General features: G+C 37.5%; 2 protein-coding genes across 6 annotated transcripts in view; both read left to right on the forward strand.

Annotated features, from left to right (window-relative positions):
• Positions 1 to 1,986: 1,986 nt before the first annotated feature.
• On the forward strand, positions 1,987 to 13,098 carry Haus3 (HAUS augmin like complex subunit 3). Of its 5 annotated transcripts, XR_002476647.2 has the most exons (6): positions 2,079 to 2,600; positions 2,955 to 4,001; positions 4,922 to 5,361; positions 7,710 to 7,938; positions 8,795 to 8,906; positions 12,776 to 12,908. XR_002476647.2 is itself a non-coding variant. In XM_060365493.1 (5 exons), exons 2-5 carry the CDS (start codon positions 3,093 to 3,095, stop codon positions 13,007 to 13,009), a joined length of 1,812 nt encoding a protein of 603 aa, XP_060221476.1. In that variant the 5' UTR covers positions 1,987 to 2,085; positions 2,955 to 3,092; the 3' UTR covers positions 13,010 to 13,098. The 5 variants fall into 5 exon arrangements, 4 of the variants coding, with proteins under 4 accessions (XP_060221476.1, XP_060221477.1, XP_021499379.1 ...); XM_060365493.1 differs by lacking the exon at positions 8,795 to 8,906 and having other exon boundaries at positions 1,987 to 2,085; positions 12,776 to 13,098; XM_060365494.1 differs by lacking the exon at positions 8,795 to 8,906 and having other exon boundaries at positions 2,054 to 2,157; positions 12,776 to 13,098.
• A 123-nt stretch (positions 13,099 to 13,221) lies between these two features.
• Poln (DNA polymerase nu) overlaps positions 13,222 to 22,248 on the forward strand; it is a 127,514-nt gene continuing 118,487 nt past the window's right edge. The window contains exon 1 of the mRNA XM_060365492.1: positions 13,222 to 16,216. Coding sequence (XP_060221475.1) covers positions 16,078 to 16,216 — 139 coding nt within the window. The 5' untranslated portion in view covers positions 13,222 to 16,077. The remainder of the gene's footprint in view (positions 16,217 to 22,248) is intronic.

Raw genomic sequence — 22,248 nt, forward strand, 5'->3', positions numbered from 1 at the left:
TTAGCTCCTGGGCTCCTTTTACCTTTTGGCTCCACTAAATCACAACTGATTTGGGGTATAAGAAAACAAGCTTGTCTCCAAGACAAGTTTAATATACTTGCCTTCTTAAGTTTCTAATCCAATCCTAAGAAAATGCTCCAGTTCTGTATAATTAACCCCGTTGTGTTTGCCATTTGTAGTCAGCAGGCTGATCCTGTCCTAATCTTTATATTTTTTAAGGCCTCTCGTGGCCTCACGAATACCTTTCAAACAAGTAACTGTGGTCAGCAACTCAAGAGAGAGTTAGGAGCCAGGAGTCACTAAGAACAGTGGGTTTTCTGGAAGGTCTGGGTTTCCAGGGTTTGCCTCCTGCTCTGGGGGGACCTCATCCTGCAAAGTAGTCTTTTGTCTTTCTGGCATCTTTAATTCGGTCTCCTCTGAGTTCTTCCCTGCACAATCTATAAATATCCCCCAAGTTCCTCCCACTTTAAAACAAAACAACACCAAAAATCCTCTCAGCCCTGCATTCCCACCCCCTCATCTTGTGTCATGGCTCTTTTTCTTTCAGTCTTTGCCTCCTCAGCAAAATTTCCCGAAAGCACTGCTTGTACTTCCTCTGGCCAAAACCCACTCAATGCCAGCTCCCTGCTGAGCCCCCACCTCCAGCCTGGCATCAGGGGTCCTCCTGGGCCAACCCCCTGATTTCCTAACCCCAGATTAGGAACCCTTCTGAGAACTTTTCCCCTGTAATGTTTGTTTTTATTTACTTTCAAGCTTTATTGACTTTCAAAAGGAGACTAAAGTAAGAATAGTAAATGTCTTCAACTAGAATTTAAATTATCTTGCCTAGAACACTACTTTTTCTTTCTTTAAAAATATTAAGAGCTGGGCATAGTGATTCATACCTGTAACTCCAGCACTTGGAGTTGCTAAAGTAGTAGGATCTTGAGTTCAAACCCAGCCTGGGCCATGCCTCAAATCCTTGTCTCAACAAACAGGGAGAAAAAAAAAAATGTAGAAAGAATTCTACCTAGTAGCAGATAGACTAGAACCTTGTCTGATAAGCTACCTCATTTGTGACCAGAGGAGGGGAGTACTATTTTCTGATGATCAAAGCTCACACCTTGCAAATTTATATGCCATCTTACAAGAGATTGGTAAATTGAAAATGCTGTCTGGTAGAAAAGGGAACAAATTCTGCCCCATACAAACATGTTACCAATGCCAACTGTAACTCCAAAGGTCACTTTTCTGGGACCAAAGGTCATTATCGAAGCTTCCATCAGAATTAGCCTTAGTTCAGCATTCTGTCCTTCATCGCATGACTGTGGGTAGCCCAGCAGTCTCAGAGTATCTGTACTTTTGAGTTGAATGCACTTTTCTTCCATAGCATTTGAAACTCATGCACTTTACACTGACATTTTGAAGATGGGAATCTTGAAGGAGGTCAGCTTTTGCTTGGAAGTCCAGTGAGGCCTTGGGAGTTAAGTGATTTTGCTAAATAACCGTTGTAAAAGTCTGTAGCCAACAATCCTACACTGAAAGAGACCTGCTGGGGACCGCGCTACTTACTGAGGACCTTGTTACTAGCACCACTTTGGGTCACCCTACGCGGGATGCGGGGGACATAAGGGCTGCTGGGAAAGGGAAGGGTCTGTTCTACCTCAAGCTTTCAGTACCATAGTGGCGTCAAAGACTGCAAGCCATGCTTAGAGCAGGAGGCCTAACAGAACGACAGAAGCCTGGATCGCTGAGCAACGCACAGCCCAGAGACCAAGACGCCAACTCCAGGCCGGGGCGGGGCGACAGTGGAGCCTCCAGTGGAAAAACAATTCTCTTCAGCCTAACGGGAAGGACAGCGGGTAGTCGTGGGGCGGGATGGGGGCGGAGTCATGGGGCGGTGCGTCTGTCAGGAAAGCCAATCGCCTGGCTCCTGGTCCACGATGTGGGCCGGTCAGCGGTTCCTCCTCTCACGTCTCTGGAATACCACGCCTGCGCAGACATTACCGCTGTAGCTCCCTGCGCGTGCGCGTCCCGGCACTCCCGTGAGGCACTGCGGCGCGCGCGGTTGGTTGCTGCAAAGGGCGCCGGCGGGGCCCGCCTGAGGTAATGGGCTCGCGATGGTGGCTGGCGAGGCCGCCGCTAGCCTTCTACAGCCAGCCTGAGGCACCGATAGAGGTCGCTGGGCTCGGGCGTGGGGTGCGCCGGGAGGCTGAGGCTTCGTACGGGGCCGGGGGTGGGGCTGCTTGGTGAGGCTGGGGTTGGTAACTGTTTTTCGGATGCTGCGGATAAAACCCAGGGCCTCAGTCATACTAGGCAAGCGTTAAAGCTGAACTATGCCACCATCTTTTAAAAACAGCAATTCGGTGGGTATCCTAAGTGTCACAGCTGGATACCCCGAAACAAACAAAACCCAGGCAGTAGATTTTGCTACAGGAGTGCCAAATGTCATTCTAAGGCCTGCCACTGCCACTGACGTTCTTTTGGCTCAAGTCGTGGATCATAGGGCGCTGGTTGAAAAATACTTTTTACTTGAAGACTGCTGGGTACTTTGAAACTTGTCAACTTGTACTGGTTTTCTCTGCATTAGGCTGGTTTGAACCTGATGAATGCTGATTGAGGTAAATATTAGTTGATTCTATCCCAAAAAGATTGCCATGTTTCTCGTTTCTGTTTACTAAATAGAAACGACAGGAAATAAACAACTATTTCACAAAATGTAGTGTATTTTAGGTAATTTCATCACTGAAATAAATCAGGATTTTAATGTTATATCTTCATTAATTAGATTCCTCATTGTTGTAGCGTCCTAAGCAACTCCCCGAATACTCATGATTTGCTTTATTTTCCTCAGATACTGCACCCTGCATCCGCCTTTCACTTAAGTAGTTTCCTGATGTCATCTTATAAAGTTATCTGTGTATTTAAATTGTGTTTGCCTTGTGGTCTAATAGTTGTTTTCTCCCCCCCCCCAGGAAAGCACATTATAGATTGTATTTTTTCCCCCTTCTTCCATGGACTTAGTGTAAACATGTTTTTTGTTTGAACTCAGTTTTTTAAAATCATTACCATAGATTCATATCAAATATTAAAAAATCAGGGGTCATTAAACCATGAGTTGTGGAAATGAGTTTGTGGAAACATTGAAAAAAATTGGTTATCCCAAAGCTGATATTCTTAATGGAGAAGATTTTGACTGGCTGTTTGAGGCTGTTGAAGATGAGTCATTTTTGAAATGGTTTTGTGGAAACGTGAATGAACAGAATGTATTGTCTGAACAAGAATTGGAAGCCTTCAGCACTCTTCAACAATCAGGCAAGCCTGTCCTAGAGGGAACAGCATTGGATGAAGTTCTCAGAACCTGTAAAACTTTTGATTTGAAGACACCTATACTGGATGACAAAGAGATACAGATATTAGAGGATGAGGTTCAAACTCTGCAGAAGTTAAATAACTTAAAAATTCAACAACGAAATAAATACCAGTTAATGGCTTCCGAAACTAACTACAAGTCTCTGACATTAAATGCTAAGCAAGAAGAAGCCGCTAAGAAGCTGAAACAAAAGCAAGGATTCCTAAATGCTGTGAATACTAAGCTCAGTAATGAACTTCAAGTTCTTACTGATGGAATTAATAATTTGATGATATTCTTCAGAAATTCTAATTTAGGTCAAGGGACAAATCCAATGGTGTTTTTATCTCAGTTTTCATTGGGAAAATATATAAGCCAAGAAGAGCAGAGCACAGAAGCCTTAACCTTATATACCAAAAAGCAATTCTTTCAGGGTATTCATGAAGTAGTTGAAAGTTCAAATGAAGAAAATTTTCAGCTTTTAGATATACAAACACCATCTATTTGTGATAATGAAGAAATTCTTGGGGAGAGACGACTGGAGATGGCTAGACTGCAGATAGCATACATCTGTGCCCAACAACAGATCATATACTTGAAAGCGAGTAATTTGAGCATGGAGTCAAGTATAAAATGGGCAGAAGAGAATCTTCATAGCCTAACCAGCGAGGTAAACATAAGAAATAAGACTGAAATCATATTGTAATTGTTAGAAATACAGGGTTTAATATTGTTACTATTTTTGAAAGGGGGAATCTGATTTTAATTTTATATTTTCTCAGTACTTATTTGTAGTATGTGTTTCACACAAGTATATGTTTAATCATATTACTAGGATTTAATAGTTTTATCCTCGGTCATATTACCTGGTTAGCTTTTGAACAGAAATACTTTAGTATGTATTATGAATTGGAAATTGTGTCATTTCAAATACAGGTTAAGCCGGGTTTTCTGTGTTATGATATATGCTAGAGAGACTACTTGCTTGATTATGGGTATTTTGAAGATGGTGTTAATGAAGTCAAAAGCCCAGGATTCAGTGGAATGAACCTCTTTACTTGTTGAAAATATATACATATATTGTAGTTGTTTTCCTGCACTCTTTAAAAGCTTGCTTTCTTGTACCATTAGATAGGTGAATTTAAAAATGTAGAGTTTTCTGAATCAGAATTAAATTAGTTACTACAACAGACAAAAATTTTGAAATAATGAAAAGTCTGGTAAATCTGTATGCTATAATCAGCTGATGGGCTAAGAAAATAGCTATTGAGATAATTTTAAGAAAAACTAAAATCTTCATTTATTATAATGAGTAATATGCTGATAAAGTTATAATTAAGATAAAGATGAAATCTCCTAGTTTGTTAGCCATTTTTGTGTACGTATGTTATGTAAGAGCACTGAAGTTCAGTAGTTCATACTGGCTTTTCTCTTAACTTAATTTATATTTTTCCTTTTAAAACAATTTTTTGTCTAGTAAGTTAGTTTTTACTCATTGAGTATATTAACTGACCACCTAAAACAAAAGTGAAAATTTTAAAATAAAAGCTTAAACCTACCTTTTAAAATGTTACTGCTTTTTTTCTATAGGGTATTGTTAAAGAAAATTTGGATGCTAAAATTTCTAGTTTGAACAGTGAGATTCTAAAACTTGAAGAACAAATCACTCATATAAAAGAGAAAATTTTGCCTGCTGTGGTAAAAGAGAATGCACAGTTATTGAACATGCCAGTTGTAAAGGGAGATTTTAATCTGCAGATTGCTAAACAAGATTATTATACAGCAAAACAAGAGTTAGTTTTAAGTCAGTTGATAAAGCAGAAGGCATCATTTGAGCTTGTGCAGCTATCATATGAAATTGAGTTGAGAAGACATTGGGATACATATCGGCAACTTGAAAATTTGGTTCAACAACTTAGTCAAAGAAACATGGTGCTCTGCCAGCAGTTAACAAGGCTAACAGGTCTATCGGCATCTGAGCAGTTAAGCTCAAGGACTCCCATCAACACTAAGGATTATTCTGCTCATAGGTATGTATGTGCCATTGCTTCCTTAGTATTTTTTCTTTTATTTGTGTGAAGTACTAGAGAGTTGGAACAGAAATATTGAAGGTTTAAAAATATTGCTTGTACTCAGATTTGGCCTTTCTGCTTTTCTTTTATCTTTTAAATTTTTTTGTTTCCTTTCTGTTCTTGTTAGGTCTGAATGTAGCCACTTTAGAGCTGAAGTCAGTGAGTTGGGGGAATAAACTGATAAAATACTTTACTCCCATGTAGATACCATTATTTAGATACTTTATTTTAGATTTGGGACAGGAAATTTGAATACAGCTTTGTATCATAGGTATTGCTGGTCATGGTACTGATTATATCTTGTATCATGTATACAGGTGTCATTATGTCAGTATCATGGTACTGATTGTAGTTGTAGGACAGGAAGACTATTTCCCTATCTGGGGAGGTAGACCACGAGAAATGAAAGCTAGCCTTTCCTGAATATCTAAGCAATTGATGACACCAAGATACTGCAATTAGAAGGCTAAAGTAGAATATTTCAAGTCTGTACTCTGCTGTTGTGGTGGCTCATATCTGTAATCCCATGAGAAGGCTGGGGCAGAAATCTAAATTTGAGGTCTTCATGGGCTATAAAATGAAAATGTTCAGCAAACACTTGTGTTTTAAATCCTGTGTGGTGATGGGATTTTATCTTTAATTTCACTTTCTGGAAGCTGGAGAAGGAGAATCCTGATTTTGAGGTCAGCTTGGGCTACATAGCAAGAATTCTAGGACAGCCTGAGCCGCACAATGAGACTTTGTATTTTAAAGAAAGAACGAACTGGCAAGGAGACAGGACTGGGGAGATAGCTCAGTCACTGAAGTGCTTGTGTACAAGCTTGAAAACCAGAAATTGATTCCCCAGAAACTACATAAAAGCCAGGTGCAGGGCCACGTTTCTGTTGCCTTTTCACTGGAGAGATAGAGGAGGAAGGATTCCTAGTGCTTGCTGGCCAGCCGGTCTCACAGAATAGGTGAGTTCCAGGTTCATGAGAGACTTTGTTAAAAAGTGAGGCAGAGAGTGGTTGAGGAAGACCCTCAACATCAACCTCTGCCCTCCCTATGTGCATGTGCACACATACATACAAATTTTGTATGCTAGTCCTCATTTTTCTATAGGATCAGAATAACATACATTAGCTTTTAATCCCAGCACAAGGGAGGCAGAGGCAGGTGGATCTCTGAGTTTGTAGCCAGCCTGGTCTCCAGAGGGAGTTCTAGGACAGACAGGACTATCCAGAGAAACCCTCTGTCAAAAAACTCAAAAAAAAAAAAAAAAAAAAGACAACAAAAAATAACATACTCTAAATCATTTTGTTTCATATTAGTAAAATGAGTGACTTAGAATTTCCTCATTGTTTTAATTTTAGGGGTTACCATCTACATCATGATCATGATCTATGTGAATGTGACATTGGGTAATTGTGTAGTTATAGCCCCTAGGATTATAATGGGCCGCTTTGAACTTCAACCACTTTTATAGTCTGTTAAGATTTGTGTGTGTGAAGAGAGAAAGCAAGTTATGTATATTATGACTAAAAGACCATGTCTTTTTATGAGACTGCTTTAGATTTTTTTTTTTTTGTCCTATAGGCTGGTGGATTTTTTTTTCCCCATTAAGTACAATGTTAAAATGGTCTTGTTAATTAGCAGGATTTTTACCAATGCTGAACAAATTAAAATAGGAAGTGTTAATGGCTATTCATATAGCTATTAATTGTTTCATTTTACAGTATTTACATTTTTAGTTTTTCTCTTTTTTGTTTTTTTGTTTTGTTTTCAAGTCAGGGTTTCTCTGTGTCACTTTGGCTGTCCTGGACTCACTCTGTAGACTAGGCTGGTCTCCAACTCACAGAATCTTTCTGCCTCTGCCTCCTGAGTGCTGGGATTACAGTCATGTACCACCATGCCCAGTTTAGTTTTTCTGTTTTAATCCCACCACATTCTTGTGAAGTAGGCATTAAAGATTGATTTTCCCTATGTCATTGTTGCTGCTGCTTGGGACATGTCACTGAAGCTCACTTTGAAATAAATTAATGGCAACTATATAGCTAAGATGAGCCCTGAGCCTATCATTCACCTGCCTTAGCTTCCTGAGTGCTAGGATGACAGGGTTGTAACACATACTTAAAAGTCAGATATTTCTCTTTTGAAATAGTATTATACTTGAGACAGTTTCAATTGCTCAGTATTAGAAACACATATATTGCTACTTTTCAGTAGTTACTTAGCTATCACTGTCTGTGACCCAGTATGGTGGGTTATAATTTTGAAAACAACTGACCTGAACATTTTTCTCTTTAATTTTAATTTTTGTATTTTAGGCTTTATCAACTTTTAGAGGGAGACAATAAGAAAAAAGAATTGTTTATAACCCATGAACACCTGGAGGAAGTAGCTGAGAAATTGAAACAAGATGTTTCTCTAACACAAGATCAGTTGGCTGTATCTACTGAAGAGCGTTTTTTCTTTCTGTCTAAACTGAATAATGATGTGGACATGCTTTGTGATGCTTTGTACCATGGAGGGAATCAGCTGTTGCTTTGTGATCAGGTGAGTGTTTACTTAGAAATTTAAAATGCTTTTAAAATTATGTTTATTGTAAGGGCTGGAGAGCTGACTTGGTAGTTAGGAACACTTGCTGCTATTGTAAAGGACTTATGTTGCATTCCTAGTACCCATATGGTGGCTCACAACCATCTGTGACTCTAGTTCTATTGGTTCTGATGTCCTGTTTTGTGGGTTCCAGGCACACCTGTGGTATACATGCATACATCTAAGCAAAAATACTTTTTCAAATTAAAAAAATAATAACTTTAAAAAATAATGTTTCTTAGAAAATATCATGAAGAAAAGATTACCCTAACCCATTACACTAATATAAAATTTACTTATTTAGAGAGACAGGGTCTTGCCATGTAGCTATGCTGGTCTCCAATCAAAATCTCCCAGGTACTAGAAGTGTAGGCATATGCCACCATATAAAAACCTTATGATTTTTTAAACTCCATATATATGTGTGTGTGTGTGTGTGTATATGTATGTATCTATATAATTTATATATATTTAGATAAATAATGTTGATGCAGTGTTAAGGAAGAAAACTTTTAGCAAACAGAGGATTGCCTTTCTGTCTTTAAAATTTTCTACATACTAGGGAAGGACTTCATTATTAAGGTACAATCCCAGCCTTCTTTTTGAAATAGGTCTCATTATGTGCTCAAGGTGACCCTAAACTTATTTTGTAGCTCAGGCTGGCCCTAAGCTTGCAATCTTCCTCCTTCTTCTTCCAGAGTGCTAAAATTACAAATGTGTTTCTCAGAGACTAGCATTTGCTTGTTTTCATTTTGTTTCCTTTATTTTAATTTAATTTTATTTATTTTATTTTATTTTATTTTTTATTTTAAAGACTGGGGCTCACTGTGTGTTCCTGGCTCAACTGGTACTCACTGTGTAAATCAGGCCAGCCTCAAGCTCACCGAGATTTGTCTGCCTCTGTATTCTCAGTGATGGGATTAAAGGTGTGTGCCACAATACACAGCATGTACTTGTTCCTTAACATTATTTTTGAAAATCATCTATATAGACACATATTAATTTTCTCCTTCATATAATTACTGTTCCATTATATAAAATTTCATAATTACTTGTTTGACAGATGTTTAAATAATTTTTAGTTTTCTGTGGTTAGTCTTTATGTTAGTTACTTATATATACTTTTATGTAGACCAAATACCTAACAGAAGCAACTTAAAGTGGAAAAGATTATTTGGCTCATGATTTCAGAGAGTTTAATTCATGATCATGTGGCCCCATGTGCTTAGACAAAATATCATAGTGGCAGAGGTTCTCATTTTGAGGTCAGAAAACTCTCTCTCTCACACATCTTCACTAAAAGGGATCTTTTAGATGTAGGTAGACATTTTTTCATATTACTCTTTTTAAAAATTACACCTATTCATTTGTGTGTTATGTGGGTGCATGTGTGCCATGGTGCACAATTGAAATAAGGACAGTTTGTAGTAGTTGGTTTTCTTCTTTCTTCCATATGGTCCCAGGGATTGAACTCAGGTTGTCAGGCTTAACTGTAGGTGCCATTATCTACTGAGCCATCACTCTAGCCCATCATTGTGTTACTCTTGAGCATATTTTAAAAGGAGAAAATAAGCCAATTACAATATGTAAGCTACTCTTAGAGCCTCACATTTAATTCTGAGTTGCTCTAAGTTGACTTCGTTATCTACACTGTACATCAAGAATATTGGAGAAAGCTTTGTTTTATTTGAAATAGTCTCGCCATGTAGTCCTTACTGGTCTGGAACTTGCTATATAGACTATGTAGCAGTCTTCTTGCTTTGCCTCCAAGTGGCAGGATTGTAGGTCTGAGTCACCATCCTCATCTGGAAAATATTTTAAGAGTGCTTGGCCATCAGCATCTACCACATCATGGTCTCTATTATAAGATGCATTTTCATTTCAGATAGTTGAGATCTGAAAAAGAATGCGTTGTGGAATCCTGAAAATAAAAATCTTGCTGTTTGGTATCTGTTGCACTTGTTTTTAAACTCTTACTTTATTTGGGGTATTTATGCTTCTACCTCCCTTTAACCCTAGGTAAGAGAAGGTTAATGGGGAGAAGGGCTGCAGACCCCTTCACTTCGTCCTGCCGTTTTAGGTTGATGGATTCTTTAGGGGCTATACCAATCTTCATCAACAGCAAATGCAGCAAGCAGTCTCCTCTAAGTCACTGTATTGAAAGTTTCTGTCCAGCTGTCTCCTCCAAGCTGCCACAAGGACAGTCTGGTCTCTCCAAACTGCCACACCTTCTCTTTCTGGGCTCTGGTATTTAAATCCCTTAGAGTCCTAGACCACACCCCTCTCTATGCTGCTCTAGGAAGGCTGTTGCAACTGGCAAATACCATGTCTGGCAGGAGGCAATTATCAGTTGTGTGCAAACTCAAGCCCAAACTAAACTCCCATACTTGGGATTAAAACAAAAACATATTTACATAATATAACTGGGTTTTTTTTAACAAACCAAAACATCCACTACAGGTATTATTAATGTTTTTTTACTACCTCATCAGGATATAAAAAGTCAGGTCAGGCTGTGCCTTAATCCTACCACTTGGGAGGCAGAAGGAGGCAGAGCTATGTGAGTTCAAGACCAGCATTGCCTATACAGTTCCAGGACAGCCAGAGCTACAGAATGAGACTCTGTCCACAAAACAAACAAACCAAAAAACCAAAAAAAAAAGGAAATTTAAAAAGTCAAGTCATTTTTATTAATTAGGTTGAACATTTTTATAGTAGATGCTGTAATAATATTTATTTTAGTACCATAAAAGCATTATGATTTAATTAAAGTTTATTAGTGTACCAAATTTTTGTTTACCAAAATTTTCTTAGAGAACGTTAAAAGTACACAATAATGTCAGAATTACCTGTTTTCTTAAAAATGTAGTTTTAGAAGTACTAGTCTGTAAAATTAGCATATGTGACAGGTCTAAAAGCAGTCATTTTTAAAAATTTGCACATTAGAATCACCAGGGAGTGGAATATTGAAATGCCGATTCGTGGGTCTGTTGCAGAGATTGAATAATTTAGCCTGAACTGAGGCCCAGGAATTGTGTTTTCATAACAAGCACCCAGCTGCTTGTGGGCCATGCCCAGAAGCTCTGGAATGTTGGGGGTAGTTAGAGCTACAGACTTAGTGAGAATTTCTGCTAATGACTGGCTACAGTTTTGAAGACTAGAATGCTCGATTGGACAACTGTTGAGAATTGTTAAAATCCTTTAAATGCCAACAGTAAGAAAATCAAATTTATTAAACATTAAGGCTTTAGAAAATGTCTGAGTTCTTAAGCAGAAGAATTACATATGTTAGCGTGGTTTTCATTGAGTGTTCTGTGTAATTCTATTTTACAAGATAAAAAAAGAGAAAAGATTTTCGTTGAGACAGGTTTGGTTTTCATTTTCTTTTAAGGTTAAAGAAAAGCACCATGCCATTGTGGATTTTTATTGTCAATGTGATTATATAATATAGTCAAATAACCTACCATTTCTACAGACCTCAGGACCATTGTGGTCCTTTGTGTCCTTTAGCCAATGTGGGTACAAATGTTGGTGGTCTGGCTGATGTCCCAAAATCCACCTTGCAGATATTTCTAGTTCCTCAGAGATGTGAATAAACCATCTACACACCCAGCTGAGGCTCACCAACGACAGTGAGTTTAATTGTGATAGCTAACAGGATTTGAATGAGAGGCTAATTAAGGAGCATGGACAGCTAATTTACTAAAGAGTCTCCTTCCCAACTGTTAACTGCCTGTATATCCTCTGAGAGGGACAGGAGGCAGAGCTTCCTGAGTAACTTCCATAACAAGGCGTTTGTGTGTCCAAACTGAAGTAGTAGTTTTTTTGTTAGACTTCACTTCAAGGCTTTTTCTGCATTTCTATGTATCAGGCCCAGAGTAAGCAACAATAAAGTTCGATTCATTATATAATATAATAAAACTTTCAGGAAAAAGATTTTGTTCATTTTTTTTTGTGTTAGTAGTTACAAACAGTGCTTGATGCAAGGTAGGCATTCAATAATATTTTTTAATTATATAAATACACAGAACAGATCAGGTACACTTCAGGAAGTAAGAGTTAGCATTGAGTCATTCAGAATTACCTATTAGATGTTATCACAGTTAATTTTATGTCGACTATAAGCCTGATGGAAACCTATTTGCTTACTTGCTTGTTTGTGTGACATAGGGTCTCATGCTGCAGTACAGACTAGTGTGAACCTCATTGTGTATCCCAATCTGACCTCAGACTTAGAGCTGTCCTGCCTCAACTTTCCTGCGGCTGGGATTACACACATGAGCACACGCCCAACCTGTTAAGGGTTATCTTTTTTTCTTTTTTCTTTTCAAAAATTTCATTGCATTTATCTTTGTGTGTAGAGTGGTGCACAGGTGTCTAGAGATCAGAGGACAGTTGGGAGTCTGTTGTTTCCTTCAAACGTAGCTTTGGGGGATCAGTTGGGTTATCAGGTCTGATAACGAGTACCTTTATCCACCGAGCCATCTCTTCAGCCCAGTGATTTTTAATTACAGGTTTTTGTTTTGTTTTTCTTTAGTTTTTTGTTTTTTTTTTTTAAGACAGTATATCACTATGTAGCCTTGGCTGGCTTGGAATTAACTGTGTAGATCAGGCTGGCCTAGACCTCACATCTTCCTGTCTCTGTCTCCCAAGTGTAGCACCACTCCAGACTCATAGCTTTTTATTATGAGGCGTTATTAAATCATTGAATTTCCTTTCAAATAATATTTTAAATTTCTAGCTGGTGTTAGGAATAAAGTTCTTGAAATAAAAGTGTTTTTTTTCCCCTTTTTAGGAGTTAATGGAGCACTTTCATCAAGTTGAATCTCAGCTGAATAAATTAAATCATCTCCTTACTGATATTCTTGCTGATGTGAAGACAAAAAGAAAAGTTTTAGCAACAAATAAATTGGATCAAGTGGGAAGAGAATTATATGTATATTTTTTTAAAGATGAAGACTATCTAAAAGATATTGTGGAAAATTTAGAAAACCAGTCAAAGATTAAGGCTTCTGGTCTTAAAGATTGAAGATTTTTAAAAATGGAGTTCTTATATGCCTACTATGTTTTCATTTTTAAGTATCAGGAGACTATATCTAATAAATGCTACTAATTTTTCTCACGTATTTTGTTTGTGGGGAGGGATGTGTGTGTTTGTGTGTGGTTTTACACGGTAGTGTGTATCATATTGGATATGAGAACACCTTGCAGGAGTTGGTGTTATCCTTCTCCCATGAGAGCTCTGGGAATGGAAATCGGGCTATCAGTGTTGGTAGCAGTGACTAATCCATCTCAGTAGCCTCAGTGCTGGAGCAATGGCTCAGTGGTTAAGAGCACTGGGTCAGAGATCCAGAGTTTGATTCCTGGCAACCACATAGATGGTCTGTACTGGGATCTGATAGCTTCTTCTGGCATGCAAGTATACATTCAGATAGAGCACTCAAATATAAAGTAAATAAATCTTTAAAGAAAACAGAACAATTTAATGGATTCAATGTCAAGTTGACTTCCCTAATTGGAAATTTTTAAATGCTCCAAAATCTGAAACTTATAAACAACTGGGATGATTTCACAAGTGAAAAATTCTACATCTGATCTTACATGACAGGGCAGAGTCACAGAACAGATTATAAAACTACCTTCAGTCTTATTTGTAGAAAATTTGAAATATAAATGAATTTCACATTTCAACTTGGGTTCTATCCCTAAGATAACTAATTTATATGTACAAAAATTAAAATATTTGGTCCCACACATTTGAGAGAGGGAATATTCAGTGTGTATCAGTTTGGTTTTTAACCCATGTAACCATTGTTCAGAGTAGAGGTGCTGAGCTTTTGTAGCACGGGCTTGCCAGACTGGGCTTCGTTTAAGGGATTTGCCTGCCTTTGCCTCTCCAGTGCCAACATAGGCATGTCAGGCATACTATAAGCACTTTTCATGACATATTTCTTTGGTGCCACTTAGTCTTTGTGTAATTTTACTTGCAGGAAAAATGCATATTGTACAAATACTTAAATATATAATTGAATCTGAGACTGGCATTTCAAAATTTTGTAGAACTTTTGAGTTTTGCTCTTTAAGGTTTTAGTGACCTGAGGTCAACTGTGATCTGAAAATACTGAATTTAAAAAAAAAAAAATCCCAGAAGTAAAGTTTTAAGTTGTATGCTTTTCTGTGTATGTGGTGGACTCTCACACTTCCTACTGGGATGTGTCTTTTGTTTGATGTATCTCTGCTATGTGTTTGACTTTTTTTGTTAGTCCACTTATCTGATAGCAGATACATCATAGATTTCTAAATGAAAATGTGCAATTTTATTTGGGTCTTATATTTTTATCTCCTCTGGGTATGATAATACTGTTGTATATTCAGTAGCTAAACCTTGTATTTGACTAAAGTAAAATTCCGCTTGTGGGAGTACTTTCCCCTAATTCTCTATTGTAACCTTCAAAGGTTTAAACATTTAAGAAGTTTAAATGTTTCTACTTGCATCACAGAGTTTGAGGACTCCTGAGCATTTCCATTCTAGGGACTAAGTTTTGGTGGCTCATACTGGAGCTTTAACCAGTGTGATACAGCATAAGTAATGGAATTTGAAATTTAAGTTTCAAGATTATGTATAAATGGTTATGTATAAATCATAAGAATTTATGATCCATATATAAATCAGTTTCTTAGGGAAGAAAGAGACAATTATTTTAAAGGTTTGAAGTGGCTCTTCAATTTGATTTTTAAATTCTTTTTTTTTTTTAAGATAAAGTCTTGCCTTGTAGCCCAGATTGGTGTTGAATTCATGACCCTGCCTTGACTATGCTGAGATTATCAGCACTCACCACCACACTGCACTGCCTGTCAGTCATCAAGTGCCCTTAAAGAGCTCATCTCATGATATGACTGTGTTAAATAGTATATACTGTAAAAGTTCTGCTGGAGCCAGGCATGGTGGCACACACTTTTAATCCCAGCACTCACAGGCACTCAAGGCAGAGACAGGTGGATCGATGTGAGTTCTAGTTCCAGTCCAGCCTGGTCTCAAACAGGACAGCCAAAAAGAGTTCTGCTCTAGGAAATACCTCTAAGAATACTCTGACTTTTTTATATGTAATGTCAGTCTTAAACATACATAATTCAGAAGGTTTATGGACTTTATCTGTAGATAGAAAATGGGCATGCATTGTTAATGTTTATAATTCATGAAGCAAATGCGTTTTTGTCTATTATATCATATTACACAAATTTATTTTTGTTAGGTAAACCTAATGTAGTTGGAAAAATTCTAATGTTAAATTTTCTCCTAAGATTTAATTGATAGCTGTTTGTTTAAATGTCCCGAGTTGTCCTGCTCATGGGGACCAATAGGATGTGTCAGTGCCAAGAGGGCAGGTTGTTTGTCTTCCTTGATGACCCAAGTCAGTAATTACTATATTGTCAGAGTTGTATGCCTGAAAATTAATAATAACTAGTTTTCATAGTTATAGACTACTTCATAGTTGGTTAATTAGAAAGTGACGTGTTCCCTCACTTTTCCCAGACAGGGCTTCTCTGTAACCCTGGCAGTCCTGGAACTCACTCTGTAGACCAGGCTGGCTTCGAATTCGGAGATTGACTTGCCTCTGCGTCCTGAGTGCTGGGCTTAAAGGCATGTGCTGTCACCACCTAAGGAGTGTTTTTTGTTTGTTTGTTTTTGATTTTTTTTTTTATCTGTTTATCATGATCCCTGAGATGAGCCTCTAGTTGGTTTTATTTTGATCTGTAGCACTGGGGAATCAAGCCTAGGGCTTACACATACCTAGCAAATGCTCTACCACTGAGCTCTATGCCCAGCACTTCTTTCTTTAAAAATATTTGAGACGGTCTTGTTAAATTGCCCAGGTTGTGTTTGAACTTGCTCTATATCCTAGACAGGCTTGAATTGTGTTCCTCCCGCCTCAGCCTCCCAATTCAGCTTGCACCAGCAACGTCTCATTTTTCCACCCTATCAGATAATCAAACCTGTCTCCTGTAGTTATTAATGTCTTTGAAATGAAAATATATGTAAGTCCTTTTAAAGTCTAACAATTAATATATGGGTACTTATCTTATATTTAGGACTTTATGAGAATGGAAAATTATGAGGCATGTATAGGTTTTGATCTCTGTGAGACACCCCTCTCCACTGTTGCTCAGAAGATTTTGTCTGCTATGCGTTCAGGTGATTTAGTGGATTCTAAAAATGAGGAAGAGAGTACAAAGAGTAAGTAATTATATGAGCTTTCCTTTTATTGTTTTGAATGTTAATTATTTTAAAGACTAAGACTGAAAGGTGAAATGACTATAATAAATTACTCCATTAGAACATTATAGTTTGTAGGGATTTTCATTGCCTACAGAGGAAGTGGTTTACTGTCCCCGCTCCCTTCCCCAGTCATTGTAACTAAATTGCTTACCTGAATTCTAAGTTCTTTAATCACATTGTTTTAGTAAAACACACTCTTCCCTGTTCAAGGTATTCGAGGGTCTTCAAAGGAAATGAAGCCTTTTAAATGCCTCTTAGTTGACTATCAGATTATTGAATTGTACATAGCACTTGTTATAGATGGTCATAAGAGAAGTGTCTCTGTCACTGTACTGCAATGGAATGTGTAAACCCTGGGTATCAGAAAAGAAGGGGCTTGTCTATATGGGTTTTTGATAGTAAAAACCTGTGGTATATATTTCCAGGCAGATCCAGCTGAAAGGTCTAACATCAAGGTTTTTTTTTAACTAGCAAAGGCAGTATTTTGTGGTTTATTTTTTTTCCTACAAAATAAGTTATAAGTGATATTAAGTTAGGAGGTTGAAGCGGAGTGAGGTGGTGCATACCTTTAATCCCAGCACTCAGGAGGCAGAGACCGGTGGATCTCTGAGTTCAAGGCCATCCTGGTCTACAAAGAGAGTCCAGTCCAGCACAACCAAGGATACACAGAGAAACCCTGTCTTGAAAAAAAAAAAAAAAAAAAAAAAAGAACATTGAGATGAAATTGGTTGAGAGTTTTGCCAAGTATAAACACAAATGCCATTCATAAGCATAATTTCCCAGTTAAGAGATAATAGTACTTGGGGCTGGAGAGATAATGGCTCAATGAGAAAGTCAGCAGGCTTGAGCAGCTGAATTTGAACTCCTTGTTCTCAGATTATTAAAAAAAAAAAAAAAAAACAGGCAAGGCTACATGTGTCTGTAACCTCAGTATTAGAAGCAGAGGCAGGTAGATCTTGGGAGTTCACTGGCCAGCCAATAGTTGAAATAAAAGGGTAGTAATAGTGACTTCTGAGCGTTGCTAGAATCTCACATTTTCTCAAAAATCCTCTCCTTGCTCAAAAGTCACTACTATCCTTTTATTTCAACTATTTCATAATGAAAGGCATTTTATATCGTTTCAAAGACCATTTTGTCAGAGATTACTTATCTATCCTATCTATAGGAATCCAGAATTCCCTTCTGAGGCACACAGGTCTATGCATGGCTCAGTTTCATTGCAGGTTCCTGTCAGCCAAGTGTGAACTCAGGTAGTGAGTGCCCTTTCCAGGCAGGCTTGAAGACAACTTACTTACCAATTGGAACTCAAGATAATTTTTCTTCTGTCCTAGTCTAACAGTATTAAGGGGGTGGGGGTGGGGTGAAATAATTGCCAGAAGGACCCTGGGCCTGTGTGTCATGAAACAGCTCTACCACCAAATGAGACCTTTTATCTCAGAACATGAAAGAAATAAACTTAGGCTTTGTTCTTTAAGCCATTATATTAGATCTTTTGTGCCTTTAGCTTAGTTTTTTTGTTTGTTTTTACCTTAAGTCACTTATATTCAGAGTTGGGTTCTTCTGTAAACTCGTTGGTATATATTGTTTAGTGTTTGGCAGTTACTGGGGTCAAAAGAGTTTTTAATGTTGTTAGCTGACTAGATGCTATGTTATACTTGTGATTAAGCATGTTTTAAATCAGTATATATGTTTATTTTATCTTTGTTTTCATAAAAATAAAGTTGCCATGCACATTGATCAGAATTTTTAAGTTTGAGTTTAGGAATATATATTATATTCAGAATATTTTTACAAACATGAATTTATAAAAGCTGACTCCCCAATGGATTTGTTAAAATCCACTTAATGTGAAGCTTGTCTTTATTCCCAGTATCTAGTAGATATATTTAGGAATTTCAGTGACAGAATAAAAAACTAAATGACAGAATAGACCTATGATGACTATCTTCCTTCCAATTATGAGTAAACGAGTAAACATTTTTATGTGTGTCAATTGATATAAAATCATCAGTTTAAATCACTTACATGACCCTGCAAGGCTTTAGATTTTAGTTCCTAAGTCTGCTGCCCTCATTTAGGACCCCTGTCTCCTGGGGATTTTTGTGACAGCCTCCAAATTGATTTTTTTTTTTTTTTTTTTTTTTTTGTGTCTGTGTGTTCAGTTGACTGCCACTTTAGTTGTTTCTTTGTTCTATTCTTTGTCCTTGCTCTCTGGAAAGTTTGTCCCTAGAAATATTACCATGTATTATGAATCATCTGGCTCCAGCCTGTCCTTTATATTATATTCTGCTATTCACTATTTTCTTTTTGTTGCTCCATTCACTTCTGAAAATGTGCTACTTTTCTGTCTCCCCCAGTACTCATCATCTTTTTAACCTTTCCTCACAGATCACAATGTTTTAGTGCTGGTTTCTTTTATGAACATAGAAGCAACTTTTCTCAATAAAATACTTACAAACTGAGATTAGTACCACATTTAAAAAAATCATACAACATGATCAAGTTAATTTTATTCCAGGGTGGTTCAAAAACAAGCAAATTAGTAAATTAATTTAGTACATAAATAGAATCAGACACAGAAATCATATGATCATCTCAATAGAGACATACATTTGACAAAGTTCAATACTCTTCCATACTTTTTCTGAAGCAACTAGGTCTAGAAAGACCTTAACATAGTAAGAGAGTTAGTACTGGGCAACAGCACTTCCCTCGAAGATTGACCGCCTGAGTTCAATCCCCAGGATCTACCTGGTGAACAGAGAGAACTCCCAAAATGTAACGACATTCTTAAGAATTCTGGAATTTTGGTTTCTTTAAAAAACACAAAAATATAAGAATGTGTTTCTATTTTCATTCCAGATGTGGAGATAGGGGGCTGCTTCGGACTGTCTGCAGCAGCTGACTATCATTTGCCTCGTGCTCTAGCAGAGACATGGTTTTGCTAGCTGCAGATAATTTCTGCAATTGTGTAACATTTGGAATTTTGGGAACTTAATCAGAGTATATATAAATGCTAGAGCCCTGATAGGTGATGGTGGTTTGTTGTTTAGGGAGGTTGGTCGTGGTTTGTTAGTAGCTGTGGTCAAAGAAGAAACAAAAGGGAAGAAATCAGATTTGTGGATTTTCCTAATTCTTCTCTCACCTTTATCCTTGTTTTATTCCTATCTGTTGTCAGGGGGTAAAACTAAGGGAATAAAGGGTGGGAAAAAGAACCCACAAAGTAACAAAGACCAGCTAATTGAAAATTGTCTCCTGACTACATGAATGGTGTGGCATATGCAAACACAAACATAAATAAATGTAAATTTAAAGTTAAGAGTTGGGAAGATGAGTCCATGGTTAAAGTACTTACATACAAATGTAAGACTGGAGTTCAGATCTCCAGAATTCATGTAAACTCTCTCTCTCTGTATGTGTGTGTACATGTGTGTCTGTACTGAAGCTAGCCTTATAGTGAACTCTGAGTTTGATTGAGAGGTCTTACCTCAATGAATAAGGTAGAAGAGTGATATAAGATGATACCTTACATCAACTTTGGATCTTTTCTTGCATGAGCATCCATGTGTTCATGTATCCACTCATGTGTGTGCTTACATGCATTTACACACTTGCACACCACACACATGAAAGCAGAAAAATAATTTTAAAAGAAAACTTATAGCAAACACTATACTACATGGAGAAAAATTTGAAAGCATTCCCTGTAAATTCAGGAATAGGGAAACAATTTCTAGTTAGTGAGATAGCTCAGCAGGTAAAGGTGCTTACTACCGAGGCTGACAAATTAAGTTCAATACCTGGTACCCATGTGGTAGAAGGACAGAACCAACTCTTGAACGTTGTTCTTTGACCACTGGCACCCTATGGCAAGCACAGGCCACCCCAAAATAAACATAAATATTTTATCTATTCTCTCTACTGATATCCAATATAGTTCTTGAATTTTCAAGCCAGAGCAGTAAGGCAAGAGAGAAAGTATACACATAGGAAAGGAAGATGTTCAATTATCCCGATTTCAGACTCTGAGAAAACTCTTATATCCAAATAAACGTATGATCAAAGTAGCAAGATCAAATTAGCATTAGTTGCTTTTCTATATAAACATAGATAATGGATATGTTGAAACAAGAAATCAGGCTGAGAGTGCTGGTGCATTTCTTTAATTCCAGCCCTTGAAAGGCAGAGGCAGGATGTCTGAGGGCAGCCTGGTCTACATAGCAAGTTCTAGGACAGCCAGGATGATGTAGACAGGCCCTGTCTCAAAAAGAAAGAAGGAAGGAAGGACAGATTGACCTAGAAATAAACCTAAACAAAGAGAGAGACTTTTACAGTGAAAAGAGTAGTAGAAAGGAAGAAATTGAAGACACTAGAAGGTGGGGGAAAAGTACATCCATTGACTGGCAGGAGGAAAATTACTATTGCCAAAAGCAATCTATAGAATCAATGCTATCCCAATCAAAATTCCAACATTAATGACAACTAATCTTCTAAATTAATATGAAAGCACAAAAGACCTTCAGTTGTCAACGCAATCCTGAGCAAAAAAGCAGTACAACAGATATCACAACATTTGACCTCAAATTAAACTACAAATACAACATGGTACTGTCACAAAAACAGACCAACAATAGCCTGAACCCGTGGAGCTATAAACATCCAATTTTAAACAAAGATGCCAAGATATATTGGAGAAAAGACAGAATCTTCAATTTGTAGTAGGAAAACTGAAATTAATGCAACACCTGGAACTACTAGAAGAAAACAGGAAAAACACTTAAAGCTACAGGCACAATAGGACTGTAGCCTAAGATGTCAAGAAGTAACCAATGGGATTATACAGAGTGAGGTTTGGGAATCATGGGAAAGTAAGTAGTGAAGAGACAGCCTACAAAACAGGAGGAAATTTTTGCAAGCTATTCGTCCAACAGCACTGGCATCTAAACATTTTTAAAACTCAAGAAACTAAAAAGAAAAAATCAGCCAGTCAATGATGAACAGGTAAATTGGACAGTTATGAAAAGAAATATAAGCAGCCAATAAATACATGAAAAGTGTGAATGTTTTTAGCTGTCAGGAAAATTCAAATCAAAACTACACTGAGATTCCATCTCATCCGTGTAGCGCTCATTTTTAAAACTCTACTTCATTTGGGGTGTTTAGGCCTCTACCTCCCTTCCACCAATTCCACAACCTTAAGTAGAAGAGAAAAAAGGTTAGTGGGAAGAGGGGCCTCAAACCCCTTTACTTTTAGGGTTTAGGGTCAAGGGGTTCGTTTAGGGCTCTCTACCAATCTCTGTCAATAGCAGATGCAGCCAGCAGTCTCTTTCAAGAAGCTGCACCTTGAAATGTTTCTCTCGGGTCTCTCCAAACTGCTACATCCCACACACCAACACCAAATGCCACCCCATCTCTTTCTTGGCTCTCAATTTATATTCTGAGCCCTACACCATGCTCCTCTCCATGCCACATGCAGAAGGCCATCACCAGCTGGCAAAAGCCATGCCCTGCACGAGACAATTAGTAGCTGTGGACAATTATATAGCCCAACTAAAACCCCACACTTGGGATTAAAACAAAAACATGTTTACACAATATAACTGAGTTTACACAGAAAACAAAAACTTTCATTACCACCCCAGTAAGAACATCTGTCATCAATAAGACAAAATTGGGACTGGATAGTTGACTCAGTGATTAAGAATACTTGTTGCAAAAGTCCTGGGCTTAATTCCCAGCATTGACATGGAAAATTACCACCTGCTTGGATACCAGGTATGCATGTTGTGCACAGAGGTATGCAGGCAAAACACTCATAAAATAATAAAAATAAGTTTAATTTTAAAGAGTTTCTTTTTAAAAATGTTCTATTCAAGATGTGAGAGAAAAGGAACCCTTTAATGATCCAGTTTAATGGATATGTAAATTAGTGTACCAACCATGGAAATTAGCATGGAAGCCCTTTAAAAGAAAACACAACAGGTGGTTGT

Source organism: Meriones unguiculatus, chromosome 12 (genome assembly GCF_030254825.1).
Source record: "Meriones unguiculatus strain TT.TT164.6M chromosome 12, Bangor_MerUng_6.1, whole genome shotgun sequence".
NCBI lineage: Eukaryota > Metazoa > Chordata > Mammalia > Rodentia > Muridae > Meriones > Meriones unguiculatus.